The sequence below is a fragment of the Nanorana parkeri genome, unplaced genomic scaffold (assembly GCF_000935625.1).
Source record: "Nanorana parkeri isolate BGI_ZX_2015 unplaced genomic scaffold, ASM93562v1 scaffold4174, whole genome shotgun sequence".
NCBI classification, from domain to species: Eukaryota; Metazoa; Chordata; class Amphibia; order Anura; family Dicroglossidae; genus Nanorana; species Nanorana parkeri.
Window position 1 is genome coordinate 3512 of NW_017310441.1, and position 10306 is coordinate 13817.

At 51.3% G+C, this 10306-nt stretch overlaps 1 protein-coding gene across 1 annotated transcript in view; it reads right to left on the reverse strand.

Moving 5' to 3' along the window:
- Nucleotides 1-5994: 5994 nt before the first annotated feature.
- BAG3 (BCL2 associated athanogene 3) overlaps nt 5995-10306 on the reverse strand; it is a gene marked incomplete at its 3' end in the record, with an annotated part of 7928 nt that continues 3616 nt past the window's right edge. Inside the window, exons 4-5 of the mRNA XM_018575574.1 lie at nt 6604-6930; nt 5995-6555 (exon numbers count right to left, since the gene is read on the reverse strand). Of these exons, the coding sequence (XP_018431076.1) occupies nt 5995-6555; nt 6604-6930 (888 nt within the window). The remainder of the gene's footprint in view (nt 6556-6603; nt 6931-10306) is intronic.

The window sequence follows — 10306 nt, forward strand, 5'->3', positions numbered from 1 at the left end:
CTCCAGAACCTCCATCTACTCCTCCAGGACCTCCATCTACTCCTCCAGGACCTCCATCTACTCCTCCAGAACCTCCATCTACTCCTCCAGAACCTCCTGCTACTCCTCCAGAACCTCCTGCTACTCCTCCAGAACCTCCTTCTACTCCAGGACCTCCATATATTCATCCAGAACCTTCATATACTCCTCCAGATCCTTCATATACTCCTCCAGAACCTCTATATATTCCTCCAGAACCTCCATATACGCCTTCAGAACCTCTATCTACTCCTCCAGAACCTCCGTATACTCATCTAGAACCTCCATACTTTCCTCCAGAACCTCCATATACTCCTCCATATACTCCTCCAGAACCTCCATATACTTCTTTAGAACCTTCATATACTCCTCTAGAACCTCCATCTACTCCTCAAGAACCTCCATCTATTCCGCTAGAACCTCCATACACTCCTCTAGAATCTCCTGCTACTCCTCCAGAACCTCTATACATTCCTCCAGAACCTCCATCTGCTCCTCTAGAACCTCCATATACTCCTACATCTACTCCTCTAGAACCTCCATATACTCCTCCAGAACCTCCATCTACTCTTCCAGGACCTCCATATACTCCTCCAGAACCTCCAGCTACTCCTCCAGAACCTCCTTCTACTCCTCCAGAACCTCTATACACTCCTCCAGAACCTCCATCTACTCCACCAGAACCTCCATCTGCTCCTCTAGAACCTCAATATACTCCTCCATCTTCTCCTCTAGAACCTCAATATACTCCTCCAGAACCTCCATCTACTCCTCCAGGACCTTTATATACTCCTCCAGGACCTTTATATACTCCTCCAGGACCTCCATATAATCATCCAGGACCTCCATATACTCCTCCAGGACCTTCATATACTCCTCCAGAACCTCCATGTACTCCTCCAGAACCTCCATATACTCCTCCAGAACCTCCATATACTCCTCCAGAACCTCTATACACTCCTCCAGAACCTCTATACACTCCTCCAGAACCTCCATCTACTCCTCCAGAACCTCCATCTGCTCCTCTAGAACCTCCATAATTGTTGGACATGTGTAGTAGCCCTCACAGCACCGGGCATATTCCGTAAAATGTGGCTGAACCCCGAATTGCCTTAGTACAGAACCCCCATGATCGTAGAACTGCGGCTACAACCGCATCTGAGCTGCATGAAGGGGACAGACATGGCCACCACCCCACCATTGAAGGGACCACGATCCTTCCACCCGGAGTCCCAGCTCCCTATCAAAAGCCAAGAAAGACCATGAAGAACCGAGTGTGGTGGGCACATGGATCTGGGAAGCTGCCGACATCTGGAAAGAAAAGATCTGGGATGTCTCTGGTGACTTCTGAGCCACCTACGCGCCTCACGCATCAAGAGCCAGTCAAATACGAGTATTGGGGATTGGGGTCACATTCTAGAGAACGCCTCAATCTGCTCTTCCCATTGGCTGAGTGAGGGGGAACGAACAACCAACACCGGGGCCTTAGAAGTTTCCCATCTGGTGCCCTCACACAAAGAAAAACAACATGGCTCCCATCCTCCATCCACTGGGGAACATGGGCTGAGACCTCACCAGCATTCACCGTCTCCACCAGATCTCAGTTCAGTTGGTGGAGAGCCGTGCGACCTCGTTGTTTAGGTTTTGCCCAGAGTTACATTTAGGATCACCAAATCTCAGGAGGCTGAAACTCTTGCAGGGAGCAGATGGTGGTGAGCCCCAAGGTCATCTGCTCCCACCATTGCATGTCCCTGTTGGCGACTCAATGCAATGGGTGATGCGCGAGGGCGGGGTGAAGTGGGCTGATGCTGGATAATGGAAGCTGAAATCGGTGCTTGCAGGTCGTAGAAGCTGTCTGGTGGGGTGGACTTGGCATCCTCCTCCAGAACCGGCTCACTCCTCACTTCGGCTGAACCCTCCACAGATCATTGGAGGGGCAAACCTCAAGAATCGGGAAGCAATGACCTGATTTGTATTAGTGTTATTGTAGTGAAGGGAAAGGCTTCAGGTCTGAGGAGGTTTCATTTTGTGTTGAGGTTCTGGGTGGGGGATCAAGGTAACCCTAGAAGCGATCCGGCCTACGATAGGCCGCATTGAGCCCTCTGATCTAAGGCCGTGATGTCTGCTCGCCACACTCTCCCCCCCCCCCCCCCGTCTTTTTCCCCTCTGTACCAAAAACCCCCCCCCCCCCCCCCCCCCCCCGTTATTTTCCGATCTGTAAATCTTTGCTCCCGAGGCTGATATTTCCACCTCCCCCGGCTCCAGCTGAACGCTATAAATAGATGGTTTACATGCGTGTGTCATGTTACACAACACGGTGTCCTCAGGATAGACAGAGCCATGCAGAGATGCAAGCGTGCTGTGCGTTTATGTGAGGACAGCTTACAATGATACATCTGTCACACCGTATGGTGAATGTGGCACCTCAGTATCCCACCGTGGTGAATCTTCCAACCCCCGGAAGATACACGATTGACCACATGACACGTCCTTCACGTCACTTCTATTTCACGGTTCCTCTGTCATGGTGGAGCCGCACTCCTGAGCACATTCTTCCTTCACATGCCACGGCCGTGTTGACTTGAAGTCTTTCATCCTCTCGGATAGGTTTGGCCCGTACACATGCCGTGTCATATCTAACCTTGTAAGTTGCCCGTCTGCCATGTGAAGTGACTGCTTGAAGTGGATCTTTACAAGAACACTAGGGATGCGCCGATACCGGTTTTTCAGTACCGAGTACCGATATTTTTTTCTTCCATACCCGCCAACACCGAATACTAGGCATGCACCCATACCGATACCAGTATCGTTGCCGAGTATTTGGGCGAGTACTCTTACTCGGACAAATGCTCCGATGCCTCCGGTATCAGGAAGCCGGCTCCATCGTCACTTGTGATGAGGGAGCACGGAGCCGGCTAATCAGGAAGCCGGTGTAATGACGCGGCACCCGGCTTTCTAATTGGCCCGAAAGCCGACCCTCGTCACCTCATGACAAGGGAGCATGGAGCCGGCTTCCCAGCCAATCAGGAAGCCGGGCTCTGCGTCATTACAGGGCGCCCGGCTTCAGAAAGCCGGCCACATGCTTTCTCATCACCTAGTAAGTGATGACACGCCACCCGGCTTGTGGCTGGTAATGGCTGGCTGCCCAACTTCCCGATTGGTCGGGAAGTTGGCCGATCAGGAATCCAGGCGCCGGCTTTCTGGCCAATCAGGAAGCCAGGCGCTGTGTAATGACATGGCACCCGGCTTTCCGATTGACCTCGAAGCCGGCTTCATGCTCCAGGGAGCATGGAGCCGGCTTCCCAGCCAATCAGGAAGCCAGGCGCTGTGTCACTACAAGGCGCCCGGCTTCCTGATTGGCCAGAAAGCCGGCTGCATGCTCCATGTCGCCTAGTAAGTGATTACACACCTCCCGGCTAATCAGGAAGCCGGGTGGCAAGTCATTACACGCTGCCTGGCTTCCTTAATGGGACTTCCGGTATCGGCCAGTACAGAAAAAAAGTATTGGTACTCGATACCGAAATACCGGTGCATCCCTACCGAATACCGATACTGGAAGCCCCATTAAGGAAGCCGGGCGGCGTGTAATCACTCACCCCCCCACCCCAGCTTCCTAAATTGCAGAGAAGCCCGTTCCATGCTCCCTCCCTGGTGACTAGGGAGCATGGAGCCGGCTTCCCGGCCAATCAGGAATGATTGGTTAGCACATTGCTCTTGGAGAGGTACGGCACCCCTGATCACCCTATTTTTGTACATGAATAAGTGGGGATTGTTGTACGTTAACAAAAAAAAATAAGACCTCCCCCGAAAATTGAGCCAAAACAAAATATAAGACGTCTCATTTTCGGGGAAACACGGTACCAGACAGTGTTTTTCCTCATAGTTCTCCTCAGGGTGACGGGGGGACACAAACTAGCGTCCTCCCGTCACCCTAGGCTCAGTAGCTCGCGGTATACTGAGACGCCGCAGCTGAAACGGATCCCGACAATACTGTCTGGATCACCTCATAGTTCTCCTTTAAAAAAGGAGAACTATGAGGTGACTGATTTTCACTCGTCCTCATAGTTGGAGCCGACATGTGACAATGAGACTGTCGCAGGTCGGCTCAGTAGATCGGGAGGTGAGAGAACACATACCGGCGTTCGCTCACCTCTCGATCCTGTCACGGCTCTCTGCCATGACAGGGGAGGGGCTGGATTCCTCCCTCCGATCCTCCAGCGCTGACTGGCGGAACGGACGGGGGAGGGCCGGGTACAGCTGCCTCTAGATAGGCGGAGCCAGCTGTCACTCACGCAGCTGGGCGGATCCAGACAGAATTGTCGGGATCCGTTTCAGCTGCGGCGTCTCAGTATATAGGGAGCTGTAGCTCCCTATATACCGAGCCTAGGGTGACGGGAGGACGCTAGTTTGTGTCCTCCCGTTACCCTTAGGAGAACTATGGGGGAAAGTCCTAACCCCATAGTTCTCCTTTAAGACTCCAGGGAATGGAAACAGACCAAGCTCCCCCCCCCATCCCAATGCTGGAGCCAGAAGCTTGGCCATACTCTACCAGTATAGAACTCAACAGAAGGACAACAGCCAGATCCAACTCTTACTTCTGCTTGGCATGCCGATGGAGCAGAGACAGCCAGTACATGGCTGGAAGCCGGCAAGGAGACTGGAATGTGCCATAGCTGCAGTGAGAAGAAAAAAATGGGAGGAGGAGGCGGTGAAGAGTAGGATAGAGACACATACTCACCTAGTCCAAGTCCTCCATAATGTAGACCAGGCACTAGGGCTTTCCCATGGAGGAGGGATTGCCCTGAGCGCGAAGAGAGAGAGAGGACACCGGGGGAGGGTTGTCCTGGCGGGTCATTGGGCACAGTTAACCCATAAGTATGCCAACATGAGGCGAGCCAAGGAAATCCAGACTTGTAGATACAGGACAAGATTGCGCTTGCCATTAGGAAGCATTTCAGTGCAGAAATACAAATGAAAACAGTTTGCTGGTTGTATCAAATATTTATTTTAAAATATACATTGAATGCTCTATTCACACCTATAAATATATATACGTATTATAACACTCTTTACAGGGTTTCATAAGGTGCACATTACAGTGTTAGAGGGGCATCACGTGGCCAGCGGACATGCGGTACGTTACCATAAACCAAAACCAAAAGAGCATTCTGGGAAATTTCCCATGGCTGGCGCCAGACAGGCAACCGTCACGTTCCAATACTGTTGACATTCTTCTGCACATTATAAACAACTGGCTACTTAGGCCTCATTCACACACGATATCGGGCGGCACGTACAGCTCCGTGCGGGGCCGTACCAAGTAGCTGCCGGGAAGGACAGGTGCTGCGTGTGATTAAATGTAACCGAAGCATTTATAGCGAGTCTGACCGGGTGACGCGGGAGGAGAACCTGGACAGAACCGTGGCGGTTCCGTCAGCAGCAAGCCCAGTCAGAGCTCCAGATCAAAGAAAATGCAAATCGGAGAACAAAATACAAGAGCAGCCTGTAAGAAAACGTGCGGGAAGTGCTGGCCCTTTGTTGCTTGTGTTCTATCCAAGAAGGATCTTTACATTTCCCCCCCAAATAATTGCTCTGACCCTTCAACTTACATGGCAAAACCTCGTCTCGGATCTTCTCTCCGGCACCAGCAGAGAAGAAAGGAGAACAAACAGACACGACGGCTGAAGCTTCTGTAAAAGCAGCTCTAGGACATGAAAACCCATCACACCAGCTCTTATTGGACACCTTCTTGTAGGTTCTTTCCAGGAGTGTCCTTACAATTTGACTTCCATTCATACATGTCCGCGTGTGCTGGAAGGTGGAGGAAAAGAGCAGCAGTGTGTAGGAAACAAAATAACATGCACTGAAAAACTCAAACCCAACCAGCGATCATAAAGTCTGTAAACATTCATGCTTCAAGTACTAGTGGCCATCAGCGGTGGGATGAGGGGTCTCCTCCATACACAGGTTCTCGAAGGTGGGCTTGCCTAGCATGCCGGACTGTGCACCACCCTCCACTGGATCTTGTGAGCTTGCAGACATGTCCATAGTCTGGTTATTGATGGCTTTCTGTTCCAGAGCCTCCAAAATGTTCTGAACTTTCCTGACACCATCCCTCCTTGCCTGGCGAACATCTATACGGCCTTCGGGGTCTACCGAGTCTAGGGCCAGCAGCTCTTTGGTAAGGTATTCCTCCAGCATCAGATATTTCTTTTCGTTTTTCCTGCCCCGGAAGTTGGCAACCGCTTCCTGCAGTGCTTGCACCCTGCCCAATATCCGCTCCACCTGCAGCACTCCGTGATGCTTTTCTTGGGGTTCTGCTACTTCAGCCTCTACGAAGTCAGGGCGTTCCTCCACAACATTTGTAGCTTGCATCTCATCCTTGCCTTCTTTCTGGACGTATGATGGTTTACATTCGGCTTCTGCCCAGCTGGGCTGCGCTGGCGCGGTGTTTGAGAATTGGCCTGGAGTATCGGTGGCAAGACCGGTCTGGGCTGAGCTAATGCTGGCAGGTCCTGCCTGGACTGGGCTAGTGGCATAGCCAGCCTGGACTGGGCTAGTGGCAGAGCCAGCCTGGACTGGGCTAGTGGCAGAGCCAGCCTGGTTTGGGCTCGGAGTGGCTGAGGTTGTCTGGGTTGAGTCAATGGTAGCTGATCTCATTTGAGACTGGGTTGGGGTGGCTGATCTTGTCTGTAGAGGCACTGCGGTGGGGGAGCCCATCTGCATGGTGACTGTGGTGGGAGAGCCCATGTGCACGGGCACTGTGGTGGGAGAGCCCATGTGTACGGGCACTGTGGTGGGAGAGCCCATCTGCACGGGCACTGTGGTGGGAGAGCCCATCTGCACGGGCACTGTGGTGGGAGTATTATCCATCTGAACTCTTGAAGGGGAGATCCTTTGCAAAGGAATCTGCTGGAAAGATAGACAGAAAGGCAGGATAAGACTCTATGTTGGAACCGATAACATTGACATCTATGATACAGCTTTGATGGAAGGTTCCTTGATATCTTGAATAGAATCAGCAGGTGGCTGATATGCAAATTAGGGCCATCAAAGGGTTCTTGGGGCTGGACACTGAGGAATGAAGATCTGCCAGGACGGTCACGTCCTGGGGCAAGCCCGACCCCCTGTTGGTATTTACTGCCCTCACCTGCGTCAGCAAGGCATATATGCTGGGGTGGGGGCAGGGGCATATGATGGAACCTTCTTCCTGTGTGACACTAACCTAGCTCACCAGCAAGACAAGTCTTTCTGAACTCTGCAATCAAGAATGTGATTGGCTGAGACCTGCTGGAGAGGCGTGTCGTGAGAACAGAGAAAAACCCCATGGCCTGTGTGACAGAGAGAGAATGGTGTAGCTAGCTCAAGGATCCTGACCCCTTCCAATGCCCTTCCCGATTCCCTTCATTGTAATTAGAATGTACGGTATGTATATCCCTATTTGTAAATAAACCCAACGGTCTTTAAAGGAGAACTATGAGGGGGGGAGGGGAGGGGCTTTTCACTCACCTCATAGTTCTAGCCGACCTGTGACAATGAGACTGTCACAGGTCGGCTCAGTAGATCGGGAGGTGAGCGAACACATACCGGCGTTCGCTCAACTCTCGATCCTGTCACGGCTCTCTCCCGTGACAGGGGAGGGGCTGGATTCCCCCGCTCCGATCCGCCAGCGCTGACTGGCGGAACGGACGGAGGAGGGGGCGGGTACAGCTGGCTCTGCCTCTAGATAGGCGGAGCCAGCTGTCAGTCACGCAGCTGGGCGGATCCCGGCACAATTGTCGGGATCCGCTCCGGCGTCTCAGTATACCGCGAGCTGTAGCTCCCTATATACTGAGCCTAGGGTGACGGGAGGACGCTAGTTTGTGTCCTCCCGTTACCCTGAGGAGAACTATGGGGAAAAGATTTAACCCCCATAGTTCTTCTTTAAGATTCAGTTGTTCATCAGGAATTTAGGGCACCCCCAAATCAGAGCACATTCTAAACTGTAGAGGTAAATACAACATTCATAATTAGTACTACCCCTTCCTGCTGGCTGTATGCATACATGCGTCACCATGACAAAGGGCTTTAATGCCATGCCGCCACATACATGTCTACAGCCGGCATTGCCGTTTTCTGCTGGCAATGCACTCACATGGCGTCCTTAGGCCTGTGACCACGCTGTCACCAACAGCTCGCAGTCACCGATTAGGCGCTGGTACATCTTGCTCCCGATTATATGATCACTATGACAATCAGTTACAGTGATCAGATGATTTGTGGCCCATCTACCAAGATTAAGTTTCCCTTACAGTTAGGGTCGCCACCTGTCCAGGATTCACCCGGACAGTCCGGTTTTTCGAATGCCGCGTCCGGGTTTCATGGCAGCAGAAACCCGGACACAAGATGTCAGGCAGACGGGGGCAACCAAAATTAAGATCGGGGCTACTGGCCCCCCACTAAAAATAGTCTCAACTGTGATATTTACATATGAATGGGCGGAGCTATTTACATATGAATAAGACGCGACTCATTCCCCCAAAAAAATGTCCGCGCGTCGCTAGAGTGTGTTCGGGTTTCACTTGAAGAAAGGGTGGCAACCCTACATACAGTGCCAGCTCTCACCGGCACAGGTAGGGGGTTGAAATAAGCCTTTAAAAGTTGCCATTGCTGGCTTCCCATCCTAAAAATCCCAGTTTTCTGGCGGTTCTGCTGGTCTGACGGCTCCACTTTCTTCTGAGTCATTGTCCCAGAAGAAATATGCAGGTTGGGTGACTTCATTCTGACTTCCTGATGATACAGATGTTCCATTTGGACGAGGTCTGAGGTCCGTGTCGTGGTTTATATAGTCAATGGGGAGGGCGAGAAAATGGGAACTCGCGTGTGCCTCTAATGACCGTTCGGAAAACTACCCACCTGGTGGGTCACTCTGAGGAACACCTCTACCTGTCTTCCCATTTCCTTTTCTTCACATTCTCTTTCTATAAATAGTTACATAGTATTTGGGGTTGAATAAAGACATATGTCCATCAAGTCCAACCCATATCGGTCCACGCATCATCTCATTCTTTAGGGGTACTGGTACCCCCGGATATTACGGTCCCTCAAGAAATTGTCCAAACGTTTCTAGAACAAATCTACACTCTTGGCTGAGATGACTGCCGATGATTTCAGCCAAGAAAAAAATAGTCCTCTTTGAAAAATTTTAGGGGGCCAGATAAGAAGAAGTGGCATCGCTCTAATGACCCACCAACCATCCTAACATGATCCCTCGCCTTTTATCTGATTATCAGCTTCACAGACTATAAATAGAGGTGACATACGAGGAGGCGGCTATGAGAAACATTCAGAGACTTGGCAACCAAAATGGCCCCCGGCAGCCTACAGACATCTTTTATGGTCCTCGTCTTTCCTATGAAGTCTGAATGCAATCTGAAACATAGACTGTCTGTGCTTCACATTATTGGTGGATATCCATCAATAACGGACCTTTAGGCCTCATGCCGGAGTCTCCTGAAAAGATTTGATCACTCGTTGTGTTGTTGCGACACGCCGTGTGCTTCAGGCGCCATCATTTTGTAGGAGCCGACCTGAAGGACTTCTATGGCACAATAGGTCAGGTAATGAGAAATGCGGCACGGAGGACTATGTCCTGAAACACCAACATCGAACAATGAGGAGGGGAATCTATCACAACTGGAGCAGCCGTGCACGGCAACCAATCAGCTTCTCTCTTTCATTTTCAAATCTTAACTGAACTGAAGAGAGAAGCTGATTGGTTGCCGTGCACGGCTGCTCCAGTTGTGATAGATTCCCCTCCTCATTGTTCGATGTTGGTGTTTCAGGACATAGTCCTCCGTGCCGCATTTCTCATTACCTGACCTATTGTGCCATAGAAGTCCTTCAGGTCGGCTCCTACAAAATGATGGCGCCTGAAGCACACGGCGTGTCGCAACAACACAACGAGTGATCAAATCTTTTCAGGAGACTCCGGCATGAGGCCTAAAGGTCCGTTATTGATGGATATCCACCAATAATGTGAAGCACAGACAGTCTACGGCTGCTCCGGGTTCTGGCTGCTCCAGTTGTGATAAATTCCCCCAGAGTATTTTCTTATGTCCATGCTTATGGGTCCAGCTGATAGCTCACCTTGGCATGTATGAGTACACGGGTCCAGGTGATAGCTCACCTTGGCATGTATGAGTACACGGGTCCAGGTGATAGCTCACCTTGGCATGTATGAGTACACGGGTCCAGGTGATAGCTCACCTTGGCATGTATGAGTACACGGGTCCAGGTGATAGCTCAC